The 26,730-nt window shown below is 52.1% G+C and overlaps 9 protein-coding genes and 1 non-coding gene across 10 annotated transcripts; 5 read left to right on the plus strand and 5 right to left on the minus strand.

Annotated features, from left to right (window-relative positions):
• Positions 1-348: 348 nt before the first annotated feature.
• GUITHDRAFT_110652 (hypothetical protein) lies at positions 349-1,978 on the plus strand (the record flags this gene model as incomplete). Its single annotated transcript, XM_005830158.1, has 12 exons — positions 349-382; positions 427-465; positions 512-575; positions 671-747; positions 797-853; positions 908-957; positions 1,008-1,057; positions 1,116-1,197; positions 1,269-1,382; positions 1,607-1,728; positions 1,785-1,834; positions 1,887-1,978. 12 exons carry the CDS (start codon positions 349-351, stop codon positions 1,976-1,978), a joined length of 831 nt encoding a protein of 276 aa, XP_005830215.1.
• A 66-nt stretch (positions 1,979-2,044) lies between these two features.
• On the minus strand, positions 2,045-3,605 carry GUITHDRAFT_140559 (hypothetical protein; the record flags this gene model as incomplete). Its single annotated transcript, XM_005830159.1, has 6 exons — positions 2,045-2,200; positions 2,260-3,123; positions 3,182-3,236; positions 3,290-3,366; positions 3,432-3,490; positions 3,542-3,605. The coding sequence occupies 6 exons, from the start codon at positions 3,603-3,605 to the stop codon at positions 2,045-2,047; spliced, it is 1,275 nt and encodes a 424-aa protein (XP_005830216.1).
• A 1,190-nt stretch (positions 3,606-4,795) lies between these two features.
• On the plus strand, positions 4,796-5,980 carry GUITHDRAFT_110654 (hypothetical protein; the record flags this gene model as incomplete). Its single annotated transcript, XM_005830160.1, has 5 exons — positions 4,796-5,458; positions 5,507-5,605; positions 5,651-5,761; positions 5,818-5,882; positions 5,935-5,980. 5 exons carry the CDS (start codon positions 4,796-4,798, stop codon positions 5,978-5,980), a joined length of 984 nt encoding a protein of 327 aa, XP_005830217.1.
• On the minus strand, positions 5,972-6,784 carry GUITHDRAFT_153294 (hypothetical protein). The gene has a single exon (XM_005830161.1). It carries the CDS (start codon positions 6,666-6,668, stop codon positions 6,357-6,359), a length of 312 nt encoding a protein of 103 aa, XP_005830218.1. The 5' UTR covers positions 6,669-6,784; the 3' UTR covers positions 5,972-6,356.
• Positions 6,785-11,323: 4,539 nt separating this feature from the next.
• On the minus strand, positions 11,324-12,837 carry GUITHDRAFT_175558 (20S proteasome subunit beta type 7; the record flags this gene model as incomplete). Its single annotated transcript, XM_005830294.1, has 15 exons — positions 12,776-12,837; positions 12,645-12,727; positions 12,520-12,592; positions 12,429-12,476; positions 12,342-12,376; positions 12,244-12,286; positions 12,134-12,194; positions 12,016-12,086; positions 11,902-11,965; positions 11,809-11,850; positions 11,701-11,762; positions 11,607-11,654; positions 11,486-11,553; positions 11,387-11,434; positions 11,324-11,337 (listed from the first exon to the last, which is right to left on the minus strand). The coding sequence occupies exons 1-15, from the start codon at positions 12,829-12,831 to the stop codon at positions 11,324-11,326; spliced, it is 816 nt and encodes a 271-aa protein (XP_005830351.1). The 5' UTR covers positions 12,832-12,837.
• Positions 12,838-14,311: 1,474 nt separating this feature from the next.
• On the minus strand, positions 14,312-15,141 carry GUITHDRAFT_95420 (histone H3). Its single transcript, XM_005830162.1, has 4 exons — positions 15,016-15,141; positions 14,837-14,919; positions 14,724-14,786; positions 14,312-14,669 (listed from the first exon to the last, which is right to left on the minus strand). The coding sequence occupies exons 1-4, from the start codon at positions 15,058-15,060 to the stop codon at positions 14,450-14,452; spliced, it is 411 nt and encodes a 136-aa protein (XP_005830219.1). The 5' UTR covers positions 15,061-15,141; the 3' UTR covers positions 14,312-14,449.
• Positions 15,142-16,541: 1,400 nt separating this feature from the next.
• Positions 16,542-17,332, plus strand: GUITHDRAFT_140563 (hypothetical protein; the record flags this gene model as incomplete). Its single annotated transcript, XM_005830163.1, has 3 exons — positions 16,542-16,573; positions 16,760-16,837; positions 16,993-17,332. The coding sequence occupies 3 exons, from the start codon at positions 16,542-16,544 to the stop codon at positions 17,330-17,332; spliced, it is 450 nt and encodes a 149-aa protein (XP_005830220.1).
• A 1,456-nt stretch (positions 17,333-18,788) lies between these two features.
• Positions 18,789-18,860, plus strand: GUITHDRAFT_t62. The gene has a single exon. It is a non-coding gene; the product is annotated as a tRNA-Gly (tRNA).
• Positions 18,861-20,701: 1,841 nt separating this feature from the next.
• GUITHDRAFT_110657 (hypothetical protein) lies at positions 20,702-21,586 on the minus strand (the record flags this gene model as incomplete). The annotated part of the gene is made up of 4 exons (XM_005830164.1): positions 20,702-20,762; positions 20,819-20,884; positions 20,933-21,000; positions 21,560-21,586. 4 exons carry the CDS (start codon positions 21,584-21,586, stop codon positions 20,702-20,704), a joined length of 222 nt encoding a protein of 73 aa, XP_005830221.1.
• Positions 21,587-23,785: 2,199 nt separating this feature from the next.
• GUITHDRAFT_110658 (hypothetical protein) lies at positions 23,786-26,613 on the plus strand (the record flags this gene model as incomplete). The annotated part of the gene is made up of 17 exons (XM_005830165.1): positions 23,786-24,088; positions 24,144-24,292; positions 24,341-24,668; positions 24,800-24,859; positions 25,005-25,082; positions 25,133-25,193; positions 25,516-25,568; positions 25,619-25,744; positions 25,797-25,819; positions 25,863-25,923; positions 25,971-26,013; positions 26,061-26,133; positions 26,184-26,216; positions 26,265-26,313; positions 26,362-26,406; positions 26,453-26,516; positions 26,561-26,613. 17 exons carry the CDS (start codon positions 23,786-23,788, stop codon positions 26,611-26,613), a joined length of 1,602 nt encoding a protein of 533 aa, XP_005830222.1.
• Positions 26,614-26,730: the final 117 nt, after the last annotated feature.

Here is a 26,730-nt window from a genome sequence, read left to right on the forward strand (position 1 = left end):
TTTCTCCCTACCGGTTCACCCCCACCATCCTCTCCTCCATGGTCATCAACGCAATAAGTACTGTATCGCTATCTTCCACTCTACTATCTTCCACCCTCACTCCTCGCCTCCTGTTGCCTCTTTACTATTCCCTCCTGCCTCTCTTGTTTCCTTTCCATGTTTTTTATCACTGCAGTCGCTTACAGCATTTTTATTGCCCACAATGGCATACATTCCTCATCTCCCCTCCTTCCCTGCATCCTGATGTTTCCTCCAGACTATTTCTCCCTTCCGTGTCCCGGCGACTGAACTTGCCACACCCAGGTGCAGGGGGAGGCCCCGCCCGAGCGAGCGCATCATGCGGGTGCCATGGTGGAGAAAGACCTGCTCGTCATCCATGGCGGTAAAGACCGGCTTCTCCTCCTCCCAGTTCTCACGAGGGAGCAGGTGAGAATGATGACGTCGCCATGTCGGACACGTGGGCAGGTCAGCCGTGGACGGGGCGATCGCGTTTCACTTTCATGGTGGGCAGGTAAAATATCAGAGGAGGCAGTGAGTTGGACCAGGATCGCCAAGAGCAGAGAGCTTCATGCCAGGTGGGTCTGTGGGGACAGAGGACGAGCGGAGATGATGCTCAGAGAGCCTGTTCATGCTCCTTCTATCCAGCGGCATCGGTTTGAACGTGTCACAGGCAGGGGCATGTAGCAGCTGCTCATGAGGGGAAATGCTTCATTTTTGGCGGCGTCGACATGATGAAAACCTTTGACGGTAATGCGCATGAGTGCTTGTGCTCGTCTTGACAGCTCACCACTGGCAGAGCTGCACGTTCTTGACCTACGCAGCTCCGAGGAGTGGATGACCCCGAGGACTTCTGGTTTACCTGCTCACGTTCTGCATCCAAAGTCTTGTCGCTGACACAATATGCCAGGAAGGCGCCCGACGGCAAGGGGGAACCATGGGCTAGCTGTGCGTGAGGACGTGAGGACTCTGGCGTGCCGGGGGAGGAGGAGGGCTGAGAGCTGCGGTAGATGCTGTATGTCTATGGGGGTTTCGACGGAATCCAACACTTGAACGACATGTAAGATTCTTCTGCTCCTCTTCCTCTGCACCGGCAGTCGCTGAGCATGACGAGGCAGGTACATGCTCGACCTTCGATCTATGACATGGCAGCTCCTCCTCCCTCATGCTGCTGATCGACAGCCATATCCCTTGTCGCAGGTACAGGCAGTCTCAGCATGTTCGCTCCACCTCCGCCCTCCTCGTGCATCCCCTGACAAGCTCCACATCAGCACGTCCTGCTGCCATGGGATGACAAGCTGATCAGCTTTGGCGGGATGTCCTCAGCCAATCATGAGAGCGACGCCCCTGTCAGCGCCATCGACTTCTTCTCGTGCAGTGATCACGTAAGTCTCCTCTCCTCCTCTCCTTCTCTCCTCCTCTCCTCCTCTCCTCCTCTCCTCCTCTCCTCCTCTCCTCCTCCCTTCTCACACCCGCATGTCCTGCAAGACCTGGGATCCTGCTGCGCAGCAGGTCGGCAGCGAGTACAGGAGGAGCACTCCGGCTGCATGGTAGAAGATGCTGTTGCCCTTGCTGCCGATGACGTCACTCGAGTGTTTTCGCGGGAAAGTCTCCCTCCATCTTGGTGGTCGGTGGCTGGACTGCTGATCATCCGCACCCCGAGATAGCGAGCGAGGCCTTCTGGTACTCGTTGGAGGACAAGTCATTGACATCGAGCACGTGGAGCAAGGGGTGAGCTGTGAGCTCGGTGGACATGGTGAGGGGTCAGTGAGCGCTGGACCTTGCAGGACGGACAAGGAAGTTTTCAGCCGCGTCGGGATGTCTCTGAACTCATTTGGTGACTTGCAGTTGACCGCTGACAGGATCTGACGACACGGGATGGTGGGCAGGCAGAGGAAGGGAAGATGAATGCTTCATGTTTGGGGGATGGGACGGGTTCTTCAACCGCTACAATGATTTGTATCGTGTCAACAGAGAATGAATGGTTCCTGTTATCGTCGAATCTCAACTTGCCCGTCACGGTTCGCCCGTTCTGCTGGCCAAGGTCTCACTCGTGCTCAGCAATCAACTCCTCGCGCAGATTCGCCTCTCCCTCCATGGAGTGCATGACAACAGGCTTCAGATCTGCGGCCTCGTCGTCTGTCAGCGACTGCTGCTTTTTGTCATCCCTGTAGTGCATGAAGATATATGTTGCAATGCCGGCCTGCCGGAATGAAACCAGTCCAGGTCAGGGGCAGCAGGCACGGGGAGCAAGACTCGTACCTGACACGTCACAAATCCGATCACGTTGAACATGGTCAGGTGGTCGCCGAACACAACAATCCCCGCAGCGATGGTGCAGATCTCCTTGAAGACCGAGCCCACCGACACCGCCAGGGAGGAGGTGTTGCGGACGAGCACAAACTCGATGACCATGAGGCAGAAGACAAGGATGGAGCTGAAGAAGAGGGAGGCGGAGAGGATGAGGTAGTACGAGGGCGGCGAGCAGCAGGCGCGCAAGACTGCCACGACCCCCCCGGATTCGAAGATGATGGTGGCAGGAAGCAGGGCCAGGCTGACTAGAGGAGAAGTGTAGAGAGTCATCGTCAGAGGAGACAGCCGAGGTCTCGCTGAGCGGCGAGCGGGCTTCTCCTCCCCCTCCCCCTCCCCCTCCCCCTTGCCTGCAAGGTGATGGTAGCTTTCAAACATTCCCTGCAGCAGCAACTGAGTCAGCGCCCAGCGGAGGCCCCCCATGAAGACGGCGACGAAGGCAACGATGAAGCCTGTCCACTGGAAGTCGATCTGCCCCCAGGAAGCGATCGCAAGCCCTCCACAGATGGTGACGAGCGAAAAAAGTAGGACGCAACTGAACTTCTCGAGCTTGAAGAAGAGAGCGAAGATCATGACCGAGAAGGGACCTCCTGCCTTCACCATCTGCGCGAACGACACGGACAGCAGCTTGAGCGCGTAGTTGGTCCCTCCGATCTCCAGCGCCGTCACCAGGGAGATGGGAATGATGCAGTATCGGAACTGGGAGGCAGTCACTTCATCCACCCGAACTCCCGGCATCTTTGACACGACGAACGCATGCAGCGCCATCAGGCCATTGACGCACGCTGTGACTGCAAGCGGGTACGGGAAATGCCCCTGAACACCTCGAGTCACCCACCGCACAGGTGCGTCAAACGCAGATCAAGGGGTCGACCTTGCTGGAGACGAGGAACTTGACGTTCAGGATGACAGCAGTAGAGATCGCAAACCTAGTATTGGTGCTAGTCAGTCAGCAGGCGAGGCAGACTGAGATGCCTCCTACCATACGAGGTAGAGCGATCCGTTGACGACGTATCTGAGCCCCACGCTTGACCATTGCGCAGTGTCGAGGCATTCACGCTGACAAGCAGGAGCTCGGTCAGATCGATTCGTTGTCATGGTCTCTGACATCAACAAAGCGTTACCCTCTCAGCAGGAGACTCGTCCTCCAGCTCCGCATGCATGTCAGAGGCTTGCAGAAGTGCTGCGTGCAAGTCAGCAGATCACGACATGCAGTAAGGCTTGTTTCTGTAACCTGATGAGATCTCCCCATCGTGATCTCTCGCTTCGTGAAATTCGTTTCTTGATCCCTTCCCCATTCCAACGTGCAAGTCACATAAACCACTGCAGATCCTGTGCTCTATTCGACATCGCGTCCTTCACCATGTTGCGCTTACTGGAAGCTGTTTGTTGCTGACCGACTCAGCCTCAGTGATCAGCCAAACTTTGAACCGTGCCGCGTCCTCTCTTGTTGTGTCCAGTGTGCACTTGTCCTCTCCTCTCCTCTCCTCTCCTCCTCTTCTTCCTCACATAAACTTCATCCCAGCCTGCATTCGGGCCCCCACACTGCCCCCCAGCCCAGCCCACCCCCACCCCCACCTGTTCCATTTCTCAACCACCCCCTTCCTCAGGCCTGCCTCAGAGACTTCCCCGGCTGGGCCGCGCCCGCCCGGCCGGGCCGCGCGGCCGGGCGCCGGCGCCAACCGTTGAACGCCGGGACCACGGCGTCACTACTGAGTTACCCGGCCGGCCAGGGCCACCTGACAGTCACGAGTCCGACACTGACCGGCGGCGGCGGCCGCCCCGGGCCCCGGTCACAGTGGCTGTGTGCCGCCCTCCGAGTCCGACTCGACTCAGCGGCCGCAGTGCCGCAGTGAGTCAACTGAGGATTCCGAGTCAGTTTCCGATTCCACTTCAAGTTTTCCGGCCCATTGCCGGGGCAGTGGCTCTGTCATTTTTGTGACGGCGGAATTGAAATTGAGACGGTTTGTTCATACGTTCAGTACCCCAGCAGAGAGATCAAACTATCAACAATTTTCAGTTAACTATGTTTCCTATACTGGGGGCACTTGGAACCCTCTCATTACCTCTGATTTTTGGGCCAAAATTGGGGAAAGTGGAGGTGGGGTGGATCCGGTGGAAATGGAGATGGCGGAGCGGCGTGATATGGGCGTGGTGGGGAGATGAGATGGAGAGCGGGAGGGAGAAGATGGACCGAATGTATGAATACACAAGAACGATGAATCTGCTTTCTTTCGTAGTGCTCTGTTCGATCCAAGGCGTGGATTCCTTCGGATGGAGTAGTTTCTCGACAAGTCTTGGTCACCCAGGATCACTATGCAGATCGTTGGCAGCATGTCCACAATATCGGCCAGTCCTCGGTCGAGGATCTCTCAGTCTTGGTAATAAGACTTCGAAGTCATGGCATACATTTGGAGAAACGACAAAGGTGTCAGTACAGTGCATGAGTACTGAGCAAGAAACGAGAATTCACAAACAAGAGGCTTCGATGGCCAACTCGAGCACATCTAGGCATGTTCCAATCAATCCACGGCGACAACCCGGCAATGGAACATCTTTGCGACTTTCTTTGCTTCAGAGACGTGTGGCTGCAGCTGAAAGAGCTGTAGTTGTGTCGCAGGTGAGGAAGATACAAAAACAGACGTCATTGGCCGAGAACCGGAAGAAGATCAGAACGTTGTCCACACGAGATGTTGAATGGCTGAAAAGCAAACGGGGCATGAGACTGAGGACAGAGATGTCCCAGGAGAGGATCGTGCGCGCACAGTCGCAAGTGAGAAACGTGGCCGAGAGGAAGGAAGTGTTGGACCTGTTCGTCAGTGCTACCTCCAGAGCTCTATCAAGAGGGCTGATGGAGCCTGAATCTCCCTTGAGAACAAGCGTGCTAGCAGGAAACAAGGGCTTCGATCCCTGCTGCGTTGCATCCAGAGACTTGTGGTCTGGAGAGAGACTGCCCGAGGCAGACGACAGTTCCTTGGTCACCTTGGCTGAATCCGAGATTCGTCATGCGAGGCTTGCTATGTTGGCCATTGTCGGAGGCCCTGCGTCTGAAACGATCAAGAAAACACTTGAGTGGGATGGCTGGGGGCTTTCAAGGACACCAGAGTTCGAAGGACAGAAGTTCATGGTAGGGGCGCTGGCAGTCTTCCTGGTGAGTAAGGGGATGAGTGCTTGTTCAGTCTTGAAGAAGTTGCGATAGTTGATGGAGGTGCTGGGAAAGCGTCAATGGAAGCAGGGGAGGAGGATAGGGTACTGGCACCCTGTTTCAGCTGGGAAGTGCGACGATGATTACGTAAAGGTAGTCATATGCGATGCTCCCGTCTTGACCTGCAATTGCTGTCAGGTGCCGGGCGATGCAAGCTTCGATCCCCTTGGTATCTACAGAAGAATGACGTCGGATGATGCAAGATATCTGATGCGATACCGAGAGCTGAACAATGGCAGGCTTGCGATGGTATGGAGCTAGGATGCTTCCTTGCTAGCACCCGATCTGATCGCTCCTCGGCGCAGGTTGGGTTCCTTGTTTGGGTCTTGGAGAGGATGTTTAGCCTTGTCAAGACCGATCCTTTCCCATGGTTCCTCGACTTGTGCTGCGCGTCAATCTTGCTCCTGACACCTTCCTTGCAGGAAGTACACTCTCAGCTACGCTCCTCTTTGGCACTGGGTCAAATGAACCTCCCAGGCCTTGGCGGGTGTCTACAGCCTGGCATCCGCGCAGACTTAAGCGACCGTTAGCGCCTGGCCCAGAACCTGAACAGTCCGGTGACGGGCCTCGTTTGCGAAAATTATTCAGCTTGGCACAGATCGAAGATCGGGTTGAAGTGGATTGATGCCCATGATGCTTCAAGGCCGTGGCTCTCAGAGCCTCACTGGATTGTTTTGAGGATTCGCGCCAGCATAGCGATGTTCCCTCGCAGAGTTTCACGGCCGGAAGGCTCCAAATCCCCGGGCTGAGAACGGCGAGCGCTACGACTGACCAGTACATGGCACGGACTGGGACTGCACAAGTCACTGGCAGCGGAACCCGAGCGGCTGCAGCAGCATCACTGTCAAGCACTGCCAGGTAGGAAGCCACTGATCAGTGAAGGGTCACAGAGCCGTCGAAGGCTCCCGGGGCTCTCGATGATGATTCCGCCCCGGGCGGCGATGTAAGGCGCGGCCCGGGGCAGCCGCTGAGCCGTGCCGGACTCGGCAGTGAGATCGGACTTGCCTGGACCGGTCCGACCCTGGCAGTACGGTAGACTCGGAGACTGCAGGCTATCATATGCCTTGAAGCGGCGCCGCGACCGCCGGGATACCTGAAGTAGTCCGCCGCTCGTCCGCGGCTGAACAGGCTTCCGTCCGTCATCAGTGCCGGGCATTTCAAGCGAGCGGCGGCCGGCCGGGCGGCTTCAAGCCTCTGACAGGCCGCCGGGCTCCCACCGTGGAAGCCGCCGGAGACTTCAACTTGCCGGGGGGAACTTGGGGAGACGGTGCCGGGCGGCCGCGTCGCACGGACCCGCGACCGTGACCGGTGCTCGTGATCGGAACTGCGGCTCCGCGACTCAGTCACAGTTGGCCGGGCTCGCGGCCCGGCCAACTGGACTCCGGAGCCGCCGCGGCCCGGTATGATCACGCTGCCCGGCGACTCCCGACACCGTGCTGAGGATCGGACGGCGACCCGGGCCAGGCTCACTGAGTCACGGTGCGTACGTCACAGTACCCGGTAGGGCCTCGGTATGACAGTGGCGAGTGGCCGGTCAAGTTCAGAGTCAAGCTTCACTGTCCGCGAGCCTTCATTGCGCGGCCCGGCGCGTGACTGTTCGCGGCCGGGCAGAGGGCCGCTGAGGACGGACCGTCCGATCGCCTCCCGGCAAGTCACAGTGACGCCCGGGGCCGCCGCGCTCCGACTGCCGGGCCCAGTCAAGCCAGCCTTAGTCAGTACAGCGGCGACGGTACCGTACCGTGGCTACGCCTAGGCTTACGGTACAGTGCCATTGAATACAACTACTCATTACGTTCGCTTATAGCTTTAGTTAATTCTCGATCCTGTCCTTCTGGTACTAATCATGGACACGGCTCTAATTGCAATTTGTACCAGTCCTTCCCCCCCTGATGGCGCCTGGGGGTCTTCTGCCCTTGCCTGGAGTAGACCCCACCCTCACTCTCCCATGGGAAAAGAGTAGGTCGGGTGGGCGACTTGGCTGGGGCAAGGGTAGGTTGTGAACCTTTTATTCCAAGTATTTGCATGCAGAAATTTGTATCGGCGGCGTGCTATTCTTAGATTCAAACTGTACTGCATGACGACAATAAAATCAATTCTACACGCCTTCGTGGTACAAGAACAGTACCGAAAATCCTATCGACCCACCCATGCTTTTCTCTGTTGGATACAGGAGGCATAACCCCTGGTCAGAGGCGTGTATTCAAAATTTGAACTTTAACGTAAGGTACCCACCCTTGCTCATGTGTCATAATTCCACAAAACAGGAGGGTGGTCGATACGGCACTCAATCTTGGGATCAGGGGGTGGGTGGTAAGGAATCCCCAACCCATCCCTCCCTCTCGATGCATGATGAATGTTGCCCATCCAGCGACCATCAGGCTACTGAAAGATGCCAAGACCAACATGGTGACAGAGGTCAAACATGAGAATCAAAGATGGTGGGTTTGAGTGGTATGCATGCTCACTTTGCAACTCTGATACTTTAGTGACAGATCCTGCTTCCCGGCGAGCAGTCATCGTGCATGGATCAGGATGCCCAAAGCTCTGCCCTTTTCAACGCTGCACTTGCACATATTACATGTGGTGATGCACTCAGGTTGGCATTGCTACTCCACATACAGGTTGATGACAGACGTTATATTGTCTAGATTGTTTCGAACCCCAATTCCAGCTTGAACAACATTGTTGAAGACGTGCAAACTGTTAGCGGCAATCTGTTTCTCAAAAACAGATCCCATCACGAATCACGGTGAGGCTGAGATCAAGTGAAGATTGATCTTCTCATGTTTGTGTATCAGGTAAGCATCGTGCATCCACATGAACAAGCAACACGGCATTTTTTTCCTTGGCACCTTCCTTCCTAGCAGAACAATGAACACATGTAAGATATTACATGCTCGTGACGATATCGACAGCAGACAAGTTTTACGACAAAAGAAAATTATGTAGGGATGATCTAAGTGTATCGAATACTTGCTGTTGGTGCTCAACATGTGGAGAAAAGACGATTTGAATGAATTCATGAGAATTCATGACAGTGGATCACTTCTGAAGCAACGTATCTCAATGTTGCATACATAGCTTGACTTCATATCCTTACATCGTGAAAGTTGACAACCTGTATGGAGTGAGCTTTTCTGCGTCACATCATCATGCTGAGATCTGCATGCAACTTTCCAGCGCAGTTGCAGAGTCATGTGCACAGGAGTTCTCTTGCAAGTAAACTAATTCCAGATCATGCTTAATGAAATGCGTACCGTCTGTTGATGCCTTGACCGAGAACAATCGTGTTACAGAGTATTGCTACTCGCTGCATGCGAAGCTGCTACTGTCTACAACACTCTAGAGTTCTGAACATCATATCAGTCCACAGCATGCAGGTTGCAAGGTTCCGAACGAACCACGCTTCAAAGCAGGGCCATGAGCTTTGAATCATGCTTGATAGAACACGTACACTCAGCTCAGTTCATGCTTTCGTGACCCTAGTTGGATGTTCATACACCTTGCCAATACCCGTGAAACATGTTGCCTCTCCCATTCAAATGTATACTGTAAATCTGAGGCACAAAATTTCTAACATCAAATATCTTGAACTATGCAAAATCAAAATCCTTGATTACACTATGATGAGGCAAGAGCAGGATGCTCGTTGTCCCATCTTGTTTGTGAGGGCACGAGTGAAGGTTGAGCTGCTTTGACAAACAGCACTGGATATCTAGTGCAATACTTTACATCTCAAGCATTTGTTTATTGATAAAACATAACATTGTCGACTATGCGAATGAAAAATCATCACAGCAACACTTGGATGGTGCTTGATTCTGAACTTGCAAGATTAGATTACGATAAGGATGATTGTATTCACAAAAGCAATACAACGACCGTGTTATCAAGATATCTCATCGACATTAACTTCGAATCTTGATGGTCTATCCGTCTTCGTCATTGATTAGCGTTGTGCATATCCCTGCACCATCGCGAGAGGGCTGAAGGGAGGGGGGAGGGGCTCGGGGGGTCTACCATCATAAAATGCTGGACTCTTAAAAGTATTGTAATTTGTACCATTAAAACAAATAAATTAGTATTACAGGACCCACCCCTGTGCATTTCCCTCTTCAAACTCTACCACGCCTGTATCAAAGCCCCACAGGAAAAAGAACCCCAAAACCAACAAGCGAACGTAATGTAGGCTGAGAACTAGGCCGCCGTGACTGACTCAGTGAGTTGAGTTCAGCCTTCACAGGCCCCCCGGAGCCTGTGTGGCATTGTGCCAGCCGCTGGCATGACTCGTAACTTCCGGGCCCTCCGTCGGAGAGTCCGGGCCCGGCCCCCAAGACTCCGAGCCAAGTTACTGGCCGCGCCCAAGTGACTCAGTGCCATCATCGGGGATCGGACCGTACGGCGGCGGCGGGGACCCGGCGTCACTCACCGTCTCAGGCCACACAGTCCGATCACCGTTGGCACACAGCCTCGGCGGCGGCGTGATCTCAAGTTCCCGGTGTGGCTCGGCGGCGCGGCGGGTCCGTAACCGCCGGAGTCTGACTCTGCCCTTCGTTCTGATAGTGCCTCCCGGGCACGGCGCGGCCGCATTCCGAAGTTCACCCGCCCGGCCCCCGGGGCGCGGGCGCCGGAGTCGCCGGGACTCGGCCGGGTGACTCGCCGGGCCGGCCGGAGGCGAGGCGGACCCGGTGTCACATTGACGCGCCGCTAAAAGGGGAGATGACTCTCATGCGGATGTTTATGCGGCTGCATGGCGGGTTGGAGGTCGATGAGGAAGACATGCAAGACTGCAAGGCTGCAGCGCAAGTTTGCACAACCGTAGGATGCACAACAGACGAGTAAGTAGCTCTCTGACACAGTACATGTTAGTTGGTTGCCGTTTGCTCCTGATTGCATGCGATCAGTGTTGAATAGAAGTTGACTCTATCTTTCTGATTGTTGCAGTGATAAGGAGGACTTGTGCAATCTTCTCCGAAAGGTTCAATTCCCCAAGTACAGCTCGCACTGATTCCCATCGTCCGACATCAACATCGCACGTTTCTGCCTGTTCCTTTCGCCTCGGAGGCCATTCAAATGATCAGCCGCTAGTAATAGTATGCTAAAATATTGTATTGGCTTCAAGGCATATAAGATGTTACCAAGAGACTTGCCTGTCTCCTGAGACGTAATGGCAATGAGTAGGGTCATTGTGATGCTGGCACGACAAGAGCAGCTGTTGGCTTGCATACCAACATGCCGTCTGGATCAAATATACAATGATCCTTTTTTACGGTGCAATGCAAATGTGGTACAGGCAGAGCCATAGGATCTCAATCCTCTTAAACGGTACGATGTTGACAATACACGAGCAACTCCTCTCAGTGCTGTAATCTGTGTCACAAACACCATGTCCCCTTGATTATTACTGAATTTCAAGAATTGTGCAATTTCGTTCCGTGATTCGGAACTTTGACAGGAAAGTGGCGTGATTTGAGCAATGCGTTGCTGACAAGATCAATTGTCAAACATAGGTTGATTAATTTGAGCCTGCTGAAGAAGAGTCATCGGCTGAAATGTCAAAATGTTTGGTGAAGACAAGCAATAACCGGCGTTCGGGTTCACTCGATGTTGTGCCGAATTTCAACACTTCCCTTGCTCGCAGAGAGAAGGAAATGAAAGCATACACCATGAATCATGCATGCATAAAATCAGAGACAATTCATTCCATAAATGATTGTGTAAGAAAGGAAGCTAAGCCGCCGTGAAACAAAACATTAAAGTTTCATCTCATTTCATGCTCCAACAGCGACTTGACATTTCGAGATGATGAATTCATTGCTCCATAGCTGTGCCAGAACATGAGTGCTCAAATAAAGCAAACTCCTGATACATCACCATCTCCTTCAATGATTGCGACTTTAGAAATGATCTCATCATAGTATTCTAACGAAATGTGTCAAAGACCACAGAGCATCAAAACATGTTCAGCCTTACTCGTAGTCCCCTTGGGGTAGAAGAGAGGATTCTTGCTCTTATACTTGGGCTCGGCCTTGTCAAGATTGCTGGATGAAGTAAGCTTCCGGCATTGCCTGTATATTCAAGAGCTGGCACTTACCGGAATCTTTGAACCCCTTCAGGAGTGATCACAGTGATGTCCACGTTGCTGCCAAGTACAATCACTAAAGAATCAGTCAACGATGATTTCCTACCTTCCCGAACCAAGATCGTTGTCAATGCCAGATTGAATCGCAGCACGTACAAGGTCAATCCCCTAAATCATTGTTAGTGGAGACCGCTACAACTCAGAAAGCCCTGACCGGTTGTCTCTCAAGACCCTCTTGATATCCGGCCTCAAAAACCTTGAAACAATCGATGATCAGCTGCACATCGAAATTTAGCAGGGTACACACCGCCATTGCAGCAAGAGATCCGGATCCCATTGTTACAAAGGGCAGCTGATCAACGCTACCATGTCTATGTTGAGAGATCAGCAACTTCAGCGAGATCAACATTGGATATCATACGGATGAATGGTGTATAAAGAAGGCCCGGTCGAATCAACCCCACCAACCACAAGTGCAGCACTTATATAGCCCTTGTCTCGAGTTATATCTGAAACAAAGAAAGACAAATTCGACATACCTGATATCTGAACAAATATTGCGAGAGCATAGTCACAGCAGTGATCACACGGCATTCGCGTCTGTAAATATGAAAATCAGAGAACATTGCCTCCAGTGATGATAAAGCACCCAGTATTCAATCGATGGAGCGTAAGGTTTGAAGCCATCATCTCTGTCGTGAAGAAAGTTCATTCAAATGTGCCATTCGGTGTAAATGAAACTGTCACCAGTAACATTTTCACAATCCGCAGATGTTCCGGCTCTGTACAAGTAATCAATGATACAGTCTTAGGCTCGAATGAAAAAATGAATACCCGCAACAAAAAATATTCGGGGCAAGGTAGTGGATCTTTTCGCAATTCCTGTTCGATCATCAAACACATACAATCACATAGCTTTCAATACTTGTCGGCAACGATGGGTCCAGAGGTAGCGCGAGTATCAGCTCCAAGAACTACACCATCCTTGAAAATGATACCTGGAAAGGAACATACATTGAGAACGCAGGGATTGATTTGCAAACGATTCACCAGCAATGGTGGTTCCGGTTTTCTTTGCTTTCTTAATGATGGAGCTGGAACCATAATTTGCTTGAGACTCTAGCCAGGCATTTCTACCACATCAAGTCATAAAAAGGGAAAAAGTGGTTCATCGTATCAACCTTTTGCAAAGGTCAAACGAAAATCCACCCTTGGGAATTTCAAGACTTGCTTCCATGATCCTGGAAATGAGAATCAATTGACCAGGCCGACATCTCACTCAGAAAATCAAAACATTCACATAGATACACCACTTGAAGCAAAGTCAATTCAAACAAAGATGTGGACGAGACTGATGGAATACAACACAATACTAAGTAGAACCAGCTTCACTGCAAACTGGCTGATCTCCACCTTACTTAGATAGCCGATCCTGAGTTAGTTAATATGAAGCAGATTCATCTTTCGGCAAAATTCTCTTGCATAGTCACTAATCGCCTCCTTTCATCATCTCGAATCCACGATGTATCTGCACAGACTCCTTGCTACTCCGTTCTCCTCGCTCTCCTTTCTCATTCATCTATCAACCGTCACTTCCTGTAACGATCCAGTGCTCTGGTCAACTCCGTCTCTCTCATTCCTGTTGTTTTCGAACTTCTACTCTCGTCCCCCTTCGTCTTCCTCCTCTTCGCCCTTCGCTGCTCATAGCAAATGCATCGCTGCTTTCAGTCCGCCAGCTGTCCATTCGGATTAAATCGATTTGAATCGAAATGGTTGCCGCAACCGGCCGGCCGGCGGCGCCCGGCATACACGCCCGGCCCGCGGCGGCCGGGCGTCACGCCCGTCCGAGTCAGACTGAGTCTCAGCAGCACGGTCACCGGACGTGACGGTGGACGCCGTATCACTGTGACGGTGCCAACGACCGAACTGAACTTGACCGTGGAAGTTTGTACATTCGTTCATGTCCGATCCGATCATGAGTCCAAACTTGGCAAAACTGACTTGAAAGTCGCTGCCGCCCGGAGCCTGTCAGCGGCCGGGCCGGGCACCGGGCGTCACAGGGACCGAGCCTGACGGCCCCAGTTTCATGTTGGCATTCATTCCAGCACGCCTGAAGCCTCACCGTCAGGCACCGTCAGAAAGACTGAGTCCTCAGGCCGAAACCGTGACACGGCACAACTTGCCAAGTTGTGATCGGACACACAGCGGAAGTTGCCACGCAAGGACCGTACGATCAAGTCTCGGAGCTCAGTGGCCATCATGATTCAAGCACAGCCAGCGGCGGGCTAGCCTTGTCGGGACACAACTTGTGACACACAACTTGCGCGCAAGGATGATCAATGAGCTGGGCGGCTACAGGGCGGCGTCAGCTTAATGAAAATTTAGCAGATCTTTGATTCCGACACTACCTCCACACATTGCAAGAACTCAATATGAGTTCTTGAGGAAGTCTTAAATACACACATTGGCATTAACAATAGAGGAAGCCAAGACTTTGCCATGTCTTAAGCTTGTTGAGAACTTTCCGTCTTCAAGGTGCCTTTCGTTCAATCATGGAAATGCTGCAATCCAACAGTGAAGACAAATGTGATTCCCATACACTTCGCTAAACCGAAACATGGCAATCCAGAAATATTTCTCCAGTCTGGTACATTTGAATCACAACAGAAAGTTGCTTTCTTGCCTTAATCAGTCAGGCAGAGTTGAATGTAACTACATTGGTATTTCATATGATTTATTACACTTTCGGATCTGCTCAGCTTCAGAAGCGCACCAATTCTGTGAATCTATCTATCAAGGCCACTCTAACTATTATACACGAGCGCAAGTGATCACACAAACTGCCTAAGGTAGGCTTAAGCACGCTCGCCACGGATGCGGCGTGCAAGCTGAATGTCCTTGGGCATGATAGTGACACGCTTGGCGTGGATAGCGCAGAGGTTGGTGTCCTCGAAGAGCGAAGTGAGGTAGGCCTCAGATGCCTCCTGGAGCGCCATGATGGCATGCGACTGGAAGCGAAGATCTGTTTTGAAATCTTGGGCGACCTCGCGGACAAGACGCTGGAAAGGCAACTTCCTGAAATCCAAAAACATCAAGAAATGTAAATTTACGAAAAATATCAAGATATACCTGATGAGCAATTCGGTAGACTTCTGGTATCTACGAATCTCACGGAGGGCAACAGTTCCTGGCCTGCATTACATATTACTCACTGCTGCGGCTGGCACAAAACAAACCATCACCTGAAGCGATGGGGCTTCTTGACACCACCGGTGGATGGTGCAGACTTGCGCGCAGCCTTGGAAGCAAGCTGCTTGCGGGGGGCCTGACGCAAACACCATCAGAAACATGAAAGCAAACTAAGCTCACAACAGCAGAATTTCTACAACAATCATATATCTCTAGGACAACTGAAACTCACCTTGCCACCTGTGGACTTGCGGGCTGTCTGCTTGGTACGGGCCATGGACGATTAGTCTGGTTAGTGAGAGGAGAGGAGACGGGAACGAGGAAGGGACAGGAATACGCGTGGGATGTCCCGGTCGCTGAGCGGTTCAAATGCCCTCTCCTTTTTATTCCAACCACCCCCACCCTCCCGCCCCTACCCCCTTTTGACCACATTTCTTCATCTCCGGCCTTTACTACCCACCCTACTTTCCCTGCTTTTCCTACCTAGCAGTGCCCCACCCCTGCGAGATTCACGGCCCTCAAGCCCACCCCCCCAATTCTCTGCGCACCACCCATGAATTCTTTTGGTCACGTTCTCTGGAGCGGGCTTCCAAAACCCCTCAGACGTAGGGGACAAGGGTCAGCGATCTCCCAATTGTCACCCCTAGTCGGGAGGTGACCCCTCCTCCTTCCATCCCCGGGCTTGTCACTCCTCCGGCCCCTCCACGGCCCGGAATCCATGTTGCCCCAAGTATACTGGGAACCACCCTACCATCTAATTTCCTCTTAGCTACCAGAATTCACTACCCCTACCCACCAATTTCAGACCATGCATAGCTAGAGTACTACCCCACCCTCAATTTCCATCCATGCGCACCGAGGTGATAACGGCACCTACCCCATGTTTAGGTCAACATCTGACATCCATACCCTACCAAACACCTCCAAACACAAATACCACCCCGACCTCCTTTACAAGAACATAGCCACCCCTTTGATTCAATACAGCCACCACCACCCATCAAACATCAAATTGGTCTAGAGTACCCCTTATTTTATGAGATTTGGGCACCGGTGACGAAGGGAAAAATTTGAATCCTGGGTCCCCAGACCCCTTTATCTTATAGCTAGCTAAAATGAGGGGTACAACACAAGGTGTGGAGCACTCTGGGTGGGTTCCCCTGGTAGGGTCCAACCCCGGACCCCTTACCAGATCATCTCATCCGTTACGGCCCCGAAAGTGCGAAATCTTCTAATTTCACAATTTCAATTTCTCCAACGCTTTTTGAACTTTTAGAGGAGTTGCACTTCGGTATGTTTCAGATAGTACGTTTCATTCGCAGGGCCCGAAAATTTGAAAAATATAAAATGAGTTTAACGAAAATCCAAATGGTAGTACTGTGTGTGAGACAGATATCATTATTTCCTATCATCAAATTTTTGACTGATCAATTTTACATATGTAATTCTCAACATTGCTGCTATATTAGGAAATTTATTCTCCATTAGATACTAAATTTCTGTACCAATAGCTGTACCAGGGGGAATAGGTGATACCAGCCGAGGAGCCGGGGACGAGCCGCGGCGCCCGGGTTCGGGCTTTCCCCAGTTTCCTTCTTACCAGCAAGTAAAAAACAATTCTTTTTATTTTTTTTTAGAGATGAGTAAATTTGATTTTGTGTGCTGTCGAGTTTTCAGTATAAGTCCTTGTTCGGGCGGGGCCCGTCCGGTGATGTAAGATTACAGTTACGAGCAGTTACGAGCTGCGTGCCCAGCGAAATGCGTGGCGGCGACGGAAAGCACTCGATGAGGTGGGAGGCTCCTTGTTTGTGATCAGCTCTGCCACCATTTGTTCAATATCAGTTCATCTTGACATAGATTCCTGTTAAACTGGAAATCTATTCCAAACCTCCGCCTCCATCCTTCTTCTTCCCTACTCTCTCATGTTGCCAAGCCATGTGGCTCAACTTTGCGCTATCGAAGCAATACTAAAGCAGCTTCATCAACAGGCCTTTGATTCGTTCAATCTTGTTGATTCTTCTGGTGGATCAAGCTGGTGGTGCCATCCCCACAAGGTAGGTCCCCTGTGAGATTTTCCCCAGTGGTTGTTAGCACGACTCCAACCACGCCTCTTTCAATGTCATTCAGACAGTCATGGCATGGTTTCTCTTTTTCTTTTTGCAAACATTGTGCAAGGCTTACATACTGAATCATGATCATTTTCGTGTAGGGTGGTAGACGTTGACATCAGCAACGCCCATGGCGAAGTGGTGGACATTGACCTGGGTTCTGGAAAGCAAACCAACAAACCTGCCGACACTGGGTTGCCAATAGGAGGCGAGGTTGTGGACTTGGGCTCAATTCTCTCTCTGCTTTTTGGAGGAGACATCTCAGTGCCTAGTGGAGGAAACGTCATAGAGGTGAACTTGGATCAACCTCCAGTGCAGCATCCCGAGCCAGCCGAGAGTTTCATCATCTTTGGTATGCCACCAGAGATCAACGTTCGATCAAAATTTGATCAAGAAACTCAGGTGGATCCTCACGAGGTGCTCACGTCATACGCTCCATGAATGATATGGAAGAAGCTGGCCTTTCTCCCGAGATACCTTTTGATCCATTTTCCCCAAGGTAACCACAAGTTTATCAAGTTGGTGCTGTCCTGTTGAGTTGCGAAATCAGGCGGCGATTCAGCGGCGATGCTCACTGGGTAGAGGGTAGAAAACGACCGATCTCGCCGAGGGACTTCGAAAAGAAAATGCAGGTTTTGGTTTTGATTTTGAGAAAAGTAATGTTTGCCGTCTCACGTGGGATTATGACAGAGTTCAAGGAAGGCTTTTGGATACACACCTGAAAAGGTGGACTATGATACAATTGCAGGGAAGCAGGTGTTGGAGAATCTTTTTTGATGGCTCGTATTCACTGTTTTGCCATGAAGGGTTGGAGAAGAAGTCAATCAAGTTCATCCGGAAGATACGATTTCCAGGAAAAAATGAAGGGCTCAGTGACAGCTACAGGATCTGTCACATGATTGTGACAAAGGCAGGTCAGTATGTTCAATGCTCAATCCTTCAGGTCTTACAGGCTGTTTAGACAAAACGTATTCGAAATTGCGGAGTCCATGCGGCCCGTGCACATGTGAGAGTGAAGCGACCGACAGCAATGCCTCTATTGCGAATCAAAGCTTTATTTCCGCGGTTCAATTTTCGGCACAGCGTATTCATATTGACTCGGCGGGAGTCGGAACCCGGTTGGCGTTGGCAAGTCAGTGATCAAGATATGACGGCGTTCAACACTTTGAAAGCTTGAAGCATCATGGGAAGGCCCGTCACTGTAGGCATAATCGGAATGAGCGGACGGTGCCACCGCCGGCTGACTCCCGCGGCTTCCCGGGGACTCAACCGTTCGGCGCCGGACTCGGCTTGAAATTCCGGCGCTGGCACACGGTGACAGCGGCCGCTGTGGCCACGCCGTCAAGAGCTTGAGCGACGCAGAAGCAAGCCCCAGGCGGCCGGGCCGGCCGATGCACCGTGCCGCCGCTCGGGTGACCGTCAGTGGTGCAGCCACGGTTCCACCGGCGCCGCGCCGGGCAGACGGAGAGTCTCTCCATTCCGTAATGCGGTCCGACGCCGTGGCACGGCGTCTCCCGCTGCCAGGCTGAGTCGGCCCATCATGGCACCGTCCGGTGGTGCCACCGGACCGCCGGGACTCCGGGAGGCCGATGACCCGGCGGACGGTTGGCCGCGCGGCGGGCATGCCGCGCCACTGAGAGTCGGACAGCCTGTCAGTAGTCACTCACCGTACGGTAGTGACTCATTGCACTGACCGTTGGAAATGTATGCCTGCAAGGAATCATGCGCGGCTCATCATTAAACTTCGGATGCTTATGATAAGTCACTGTAAAGCCAAGTTATCAGTACGGTATGTTTTCGCCGGGTGACAGTCACTTAGCCGGGAGTCGGTCTAGTTGTGAGTCACGGTCCTGTTTGAATTGTGATATAGATACCAAATTGCATCCTGTGTCTCCAAGCGTTCGTAGTGTAGTGGTTAGCACATCAGCCTTCCAAGCTGGTGGCCCGGGTTCGAGTCCCGGCGATCGCATACCTTTTTGCTGTGCGTAATTGTGAAGTACCGGTACATTTGAGTCTCATGCCTGGTGGGGTGGTCTGTTTTCCTTTTTCCTTGCAAAGGCTGTGTCACATAGGACCTGCCTACTATAGGCAACTAGATATCGTCCTACAGGTCTCCATTAGAGCATGCGGACTGACTTTTTTTAACCCCTCTTTCCGACGTCCAATTGAGGGGTGAACCTAGACATCTGCAGTCCTAGCACCTCTATATTGTAGCTCCTTGCCTTTTAAGTCCTAGGATAATGTCTAGGAAATCCCTAGGGACGGTGAGCAAGATAGGAGCCTATGAGGGGGGAATATCGGTATGACCGAATCGTAGGTGAGCGAGTCTATGGGGTCATAGAAAAGGGCCTTAGCCTTGTTTTGATAGGAAATCGGTCCTAGGAGCATACGGATTGCGTCAAGGCGACCTATGAAGGGGCTGAGGAACGATACGAGCTGATAGGACCTGGTGCAAGGGGAGATTGGAGGGAAGTGATACCACTACGTCCTCCGTGGGAAGAGGAAGGAGGCACGAGGGAGTGAGGGAGAGAGGGAGGGAGGGAGGGAGAGAGGGAGAAAGGGAGAGAAAAACAAAGAGGGGGAGAGAGCGAGGGAGCGAGGGAGCGAGGAGGAATACCAGTCAAAGAAGAGTTCTTTGAGATTCTTCGAGGTTGTTTGTTATCAGCCTGATACAACTTCATATGCACATTGCCCCAGTTGATTTTTTTTCGATCATTTATTGAGTGAGGATCTTCGAATACGTGATTGGCACCCAAAGGCATTGATTTTCTCAATTTTTTTACGAGCTCACATCATATTTGAGATTGCACACGATCACATTGAGACTAACTGGATTCAACTGGTACTTCTGTAAATCTGCAGCATAGCATCCAATGTCTGTGAAGAAAATGACGGATGAATGTCACTCGAAACAGCATCAAGCATTTGCTGTGCGAAAGCCTACCTTTGTACGTCACACAGACAACCGCTTCATCAATTTTATGTCAATCCCTTCCGAAGGAATGCAATCAAATCAGGATTGGATACAACATCATGATCGGAAGAAAGGACATGTCAGCTCTAAAATCGTTGTTCCAGATATGCTCGAAAGTGCTCGAAAGGATATCAACTTTATGAGGGAGCTAAAGATCGCGGAACAGCGTGCTCGTATACATGCGAATTTCCATGTTGAGCTCAACAGAATTACTAAAGAATTGGAGAGAGAAAGAGATATGCAACTTCAAGCACTAGAATGCCATCCCGATTCAAGCTCGTTACTTCTGTCCGCGTTACATTCCACATACATTCCAGAAAGCACAAACCAATACATTCAAAGTCAATCTGTTGCTAAATATCCAACACAAGTTCCAATTTGGGGTCCGACAGTCTCCACTTTTTTTTCCAGGGAAGGATGTACTGATCAAGACGAACCAGAGTTGATGAGGACAAGTCAGGTTTTGAAAAAGCCTTCCTTCAATCCAGGATCACAGGTCAAGCTGCCATCGTTGCCCGAATTTGTGACAGCTGCGGTGAACGTGAACATGCAAGCTTCCAACACGTCTAAATTGTGCCAAATTGCATCCAGACAAGACACAGAGGGCGCGAAGGTTAAGGATGATCGCAGTGCAATAATCGCTTCTGCATTGGCTAGATTGAAAAGCTTAGAATTTAAGTTTTGCTCCAGGATGAAACCAAAGAAGGTATCTGGGAAGAAGTGCATGAGGAAATGAAATGAGGAACGGATATCACAGACGTCAAAGTTGGAACTGTGTCACAATGCGCTGTTCATTTCAAATCCGCAAATTGTTTAACTGTTGCATAAACAAACATCTACTGGTTCTCGACCCAGCTGGAGTAGTTGGGGACATAGGAAGGAGGGCCCTCCCAGTACCTATATTATTCGTTAGAATTTTGACAGGATTTCTACACCAGATCACGAAATCTTACCAGTCATAGCCACGGGCAGCACGGTTGTTGTCAAACTCGCCCTCACCAACTCCGGCGGTGCCGTACCTTCAACAATCAAATTAAAATTCCATCTCCGATCAACAAAATGTTCACCATCCAAAGTTCCTGTGGAACACCCAGTCGGAGGGCTTGTAGGACAGCATCTGGCTGTTAGCCATAGGCTGTAAAACCAGACATCACAACGAATAAGTACGCAACGGTTGATCTCTAGAATGTACGATATGGATATGGGCTAGTTATTCATGACAAGTAGAGCATAAGTGATCATTGCACTGAATAAAAATAACAAAGTCTTCTTGGAATATCATTCACGGCAATGCAAGCAGTAGGGATATGCATAAATCGATGAAATCAGATTGATATACAAGATCAATATCTCAACCAAAAGAATATCTGGAACAGAAGTAATAATTTCTCTATCCATTGAATGCACACCCAGGAAAGGACTGCTGACGACAGTTCTAAACGCTTTGACATATTCTGGAGGAGGAGAGCTAAAACAGTGTATACGCACATCTTACAAGCAATACAGGCAGCAAAACGTTAAAAGGTGACACACACTACGATCTGAACAGGCGTTTGATTTCACAGATCCAGCACATATGCACTATAAGAAGAAGAACAGAAACAGACCAACACAACATGAGAGCTGCACTAAGAGCAACGAGGAAGGAATGCAAAGAAGTTGAGCAGGAGCTGCAGTATGTCATGAAGACTTACCACGATTCCGAAAGACTGTGCGAGCATAGCAAACGATACTCCTTGGACGAAGGGCCAGGCTTTGAAGAGGCACGCCCCCACCCCCTGTGACATCCACCCCTTTCCAGCTAGTTAACGATGGGGGTAGGTGTCTACTCTGTGTGGTTGCGCTTTAACCATTCTTCAGGGGTGGGGTTGGTCAAAAGGTGGGTATGACCCTGACTTAACATTATCGAAAGAAGGGGTGGGTGTGTAACCCGTGTTCTGCCAAGGCTCGTGGTGGAAGTTGAGCTAGAAGGGTGGGTCAATGGAGTTGGAAAGCAGGGTAGGGTGCAAAAGAACCGTGACTCGGACGGCTGAGAGTACGGTAGTAGAGGACGGCCGCCCCATTCAATTCCGGCGCGGCCCGCCGGCGGGCCGCCGGCGGGCCGGCCCGGTGACTCGGGAAGCCGGACTGGGCCCGCGACCGGGCCGGCGTACTGTCGGACGGTCCGGTACACTGCCGTGTGACCGTGACGCCGCCCCCCCCCCGGGCCGCGCTGCCAGGCCGGCTGGGCCCGACGGTCGGACACGGTACTCAGGGGCCGGCCCGGGTCCGACTCGGCGAGCCTGACCGTCGCCGTGCCACCGTTCAGTGCCCCGGCGGCCGGCCCAGTCACACGGACCGTACTCAGTCACTCAGTACACGGTGCACCGTGACGGTCACGGACCGGACGGTCACGGACCGCCGGACGGTCACGGACCGTGCCGCGCGGCTTCACTGAGCAGCCCGCCGCAGTAACGGTTACGGTGAGCGGCCCGCCGCCGTCACCGTGAGGCCCGGTGAGTAATCAGTGATGAGCCTCCGAGTACTAGTCACAGTACCGCCGGTACCCGGCCCGGCGGGGCCCCGGCGGGCTGCGGTATCCGATCGCCGGGATCGGCCCCTCGTCGGATTCCGAACGGTTCCCCGAAAGGCTCCGATGCGGAGGCTCTGGCCGCGGGAGGCAGGCCCGGCCCGACCGACAAGCCTGAGTCACTCACAGTCAGTCACACTGCGATGAATTTGGCACAGTGACGGTGAGTCTTCGTTACTCAAAGTTAAGTTAAAAATCAGGACGAGGGTCACTGAGTCAGTAGTTTACTCAAAGTTAAGTGAAAGTGAGTAGCCGCCCGGATTCTACCGTTACTACCCGGCTGACCTTGACGACTCGCCCCACGGTCGACCATCCCGGGGATACTACCCCCTCCGACCGTACTGGAGGGCTCATCGGGCCAATGAACCCCTCCTTTTGACCTCCGATACTACCCCAACAAGGATGCTCAATGATGGTAAGAACAGTGACACAGGGTAGGGTTCACTGCCGGGACAAGAGGGGTGGGAGGTACTTGAGGCAAGGCTCCGACTGAAACTGATAATAATGAGACCAGAAATGGCGACTTGCCCGCACGATGTCAGGAGGAGGCGACTCAGATGTAGCAGAGAAGGCTCTAAGATAGAGAGATAAAGGTTGAGGTTGAGGATGAGGATAGAAACGAACATGAGCCATTCTAACTGAAAGCTTCAAGCTTGCTGAGGCAGTGAGTTGAAGTAGCGTCACAACAGATTCTCAAAGGATGATCAAACCCGAATCATCAGTGAACGAGAAGTACCGATGAGAGGTAGATGGATACACCAATGCACAGCTGCAGGAGAGAATATGCGGCAGTAGGGGCAGCAGAAACGCTGAATCTGCAAGTCAGGAACAAAGAAATAAGAGCAACTCTAACGAAGACAGAGAAAGATCAAATTATTCAGTGAGGTTACGGAGTCCCTCAGAAAGTTTTCAGCGGGACATTTGAAAAAGAGGTATGATGATAACAAGGTGATTAACCAATCAGTGAAAGCATACAGCAAGTTGCTATTCCGAAGCAAGCAGCAGCCTCTATAGAGTTCGAATGTCAAGAAATGGACTGTTGTGTTTGTTCTCGCGTGCACAGATATGTGACAGATATGTGATGTATTTTTGACATAAAATAGCTACAGAATCCTGACAAAAGGCTCAACTGAGAAGTTTGAGATGTGGAGTTTTCAAAGCTCATTGAAACTTTTGATTCTGAGAAATTTCACAGGATCTCGAGTTTGGAAGAAAATGAATGTTAGGTCACTCTGATCAATCCAGACGCGAACAGTGGGAACATAACAGCTCTTAACAGGGATCTGAGAGGTCAAAGGGGATCTTTTAAGTCGCTTGTCATGATGTTCTGAACAGGTTGAAAACCGAAACCATGAATTCCCCTCAAATGGCCAATCTCATGAGCAAAACTGCTGCAGCTGCAGAGGAATTCAAACGTTTGCTGGCTGCCGAACAGCAGTGGGCAGAGGAGAGAGCGCATTTTCAAAGTGAGATCATCAAGAAAGACCAGGAGATTGAGAAGCAAATTGCAAAGATCAAACGTTTTGAGGAGAGTCGAGCAGTGGAGATGCAGGCGTTGAGGAAAGAAAGAGAGGAGTCCAACCGTGATAAAGAAGCTGCATCGACAAGGATCACTGCATTGCTGCGAGAGCTTGACCTGAAGGCGCAGAGTGAGGTCGGGTTGAGATCGCTTCATGGTTGTCGTCCCTGATCTTGTGCTGTGCTTGCAGGCTCGATTCAACTTGGAGAAGAAGAGCTGGGCTGAGAGGATAGAGAGGCTGGAGAAGATAAAGGAAAATGCTCGAGAGGATGCAGAGAGTGCCGGTCAAGAGGTAGCTAGGTTGCAGAAGGCTTATCAAGAGTTGTTCAGCAAGAGCAGGTGATGTAAGACGGCTGGGCAGCCTTGCACGTGAACAAATGATCTCAGGTTGGAGAAAGAGCAGCTGTCAAGGCAGATTCAAGTCCTGGAGGACGACAACACAGACATGAGAGAGAAGATCGAGACGCTGCAGGAGCAGCAAAAGGCTTCCTCCGCACAGATAGAGGCCCTGGACGCTGCCATCTCCGAGGCTCGGCGGGCCATCAACCACCTCAACAGCGAGAAGAGCGAACTGTCGCAGCAGATGGAGTCGATGGAGCATGAGATAGGAGATGTGCTGCAGCAGCTCCACACGGCTCAGAATGCCCTTGAAGCAGAGAAGGAGGCTCATATCGCAGCCCTGGAGATTGAGCGGAGTGAACGACAACGGCAACAAGTGCGTGGGGGCCTGTAACATTTGTGCTCTTACAAGCTCACGTCTTGTTGTTCTCTTACAAGCTCACGTCTTGTTGTTCTCTTACATGCTCACGTCTTGTTGTGCTGTTACATGCTCACGTCTTGTTGAAGGAATTCTTTGGGCAAGCGTTGGCAGAGGCTGAAGGGGAATCAAGAAGTGCGCACAGTCAGGTGAATTGATCTACGAGTGAATGAGGGTGTTCAACGTGTTCCAGGTCCATGCTATGAAGCTCAAGATTGTTCAGTTCGAACGAGAAACGAAGCGCTTGAAGGCAAGGGAGACGCTTCAAGGACCTCGCTGATGCTCTCGGCGCAGGACGAGAAGTCTTTCTTGCAGCAGAAGATCTCAAACCTTGAGGAGGCGATCGCTCAAGAACGAGCAGAATGGGAGCAGGTGACATCTTGACCGGTGTGTATTTGAATGCCCTCGTGATAGGTTGGCAGACATATCAGCAAATGACGGAGGCGATCGCTCGGAAAGAAATGGAGCAGGATGCAGCTGCAGGTATCCACCCTGAAAGTCTGCCTGCCTGCCTGCCTGCCTGCCTGCCTGCCTGCCTGCCTGCCTGCCTGCCTGCCTGCTTGCCTGCCTGCCTGCCTGCTTGCCTGCCTGCTTGCCTGCCTGCTTGCCTGCCTGCCTCTTCCCCCCCTCCCCGCCTGCCCGCCCGCCCGCCCTCCCTCCCTCCTTCCCTCCCTCTACCTCACACCCTCCCTCTACCTCACACACACACACGCACACACACACAAACACTTTCTCATTCTCCCTCCCCCCCTCCCTCCCTCTCCCTCTCTCTCCCTTGCCATCTCTTCCTCTGATATCAGTGTAGCACACTTGGAAGTGATGCTCCGAAGCGTGGGGGGGATCTCCAAGAGCGGGATGGTACATGGCCTGCTTGCCGTTGCCTCCCGATGATCCTTCTTCCCTGGCAGGACGTCGGCATGTCCACTGTAGGACTGTCCAAGACAGGTAGCGCTGCTGCGACCTCTCCATGTGCCGCACTGAACGTGCTGGAAGCCGACTTGTCAACAGAAGCGAATGCACTGAGGTCAATGAAGGTAGGGAGACAAGGAGAGGACAGCCGAAGGCTGACGCGCTTGTTCCATTCAGGTGCACAACCTCAACGACTCGGGGTGACTGAGCTCAAGTCAGTGCTGTGGGATCACAACATGGCAGGAGAGTGATCGAGCAGGATAGCGCGGTGGAGAGCTCGACGTTTCCTTCCCACTCTCCCGTGGTGCTTCTCGTCATTCACCTGCCTTCGTGCTAACCCGCTCGTGTCAGGGAGCGTTGACCCCACAAGAGCACGACTGGGACGCAGGTGCAGGTGCCGGGGGAAGTGCTGGGCTGACGGAGGGGTTTGACAAGCAGAAGGCGAGGAGATGCCAAGGTCTCGCCCTCCCTCGCTGTCGAAACGTCAGAGCAGCTCGCCGATATCTGGCGAGAGGTCGCTGGAGCTTCAGTGCCTCCTCCTGCCCTGACTCCCGCTCCCTGCAGATCCAAGTCAAAGACACCCGACATGCTTCCAAGGTCCTGCCGAGCACCTCCCTCGCACTCCTTACTGAGCTGCTGATGTAGGTACATGCAGGACCAGAAGCGACCAGACACAGGAACGACGACGGGCGAGGTTGCGGAGCAGCCTGAGCATGCGGCAGAAAGCTGATGATGTTTGCAGGTGACGCAGTTTTGGAATGTCGGGCTGCGAGCGGATTTCTATGGGGTGAGGGGGAGAAGCTTGCTTGACATGTTGTGACGAGACGCCGCAGGTACGAGACCCGGTCGCTGACGCCAAGTCGGAGTCTGAGGATCGGCACCTCCTCCGCCCCGGACGTGAAGTCTAGAGCTGAACTAGACGGTCAGTGACGCTGTGGCAGGGACCCCCCTCAACATGAAGGACGCACGCGACGCTAAGAAGGCCTGGTATTAACAAGCTACACATGCTGCACCAGCTCCAGCTGAGCTCCTCAGCGCTCTTGTTTCTCCTTGCAAATATTTACACAAGCTTAATGGTAGCGCACGCGTTGGCCAGCCCCGCGTCTACAGG

Source organism: Guillardia theta (genome assembly GCF_000315625.1).
Source record: "Guillardia theta CCMP2712 unplaced genomic scaffold GUITHscaffold_47, whole genome shotgun sequence".
Taxonomy (NCBI): domain Eukaryota; class Cryptophyceae; order Pyrenomonadales; family Geminigeraceae; genus Guillardia; species Guillardia theta.

Coding starts and splice junctions, on each gene's coding strand:
- GUITHDRAFT_153294 (XM_005830161.1), bottom strand. CDS start 6,668: ATGCCCGGCACTGATGACGGACGGAAGCCTGTTCAGCCGCGGACGAGC.
- GUITHDRAFT_95420 (XM_005830162.1), bottom strand. CDS start 15,060: ATGGCCCGTACCAAGCAGACAGCCCGCAAGTCCACAGGTGGCAAG. Junction 14,920..15,015: donor GCAAGTCCACAGGTGGCAAG/GTGAGTTTCAGT, acceptor TGTTTGCGTCAG/GCCCCCCGCAAGCAGCTTGC. Junction 14,787..14,836: donor AAGAAGCCCCATCGCTTCAG/GTGATGGTTTGT, acceptor TATGTAATGCAG/GCCAGGAACTGTTGCCCTCC.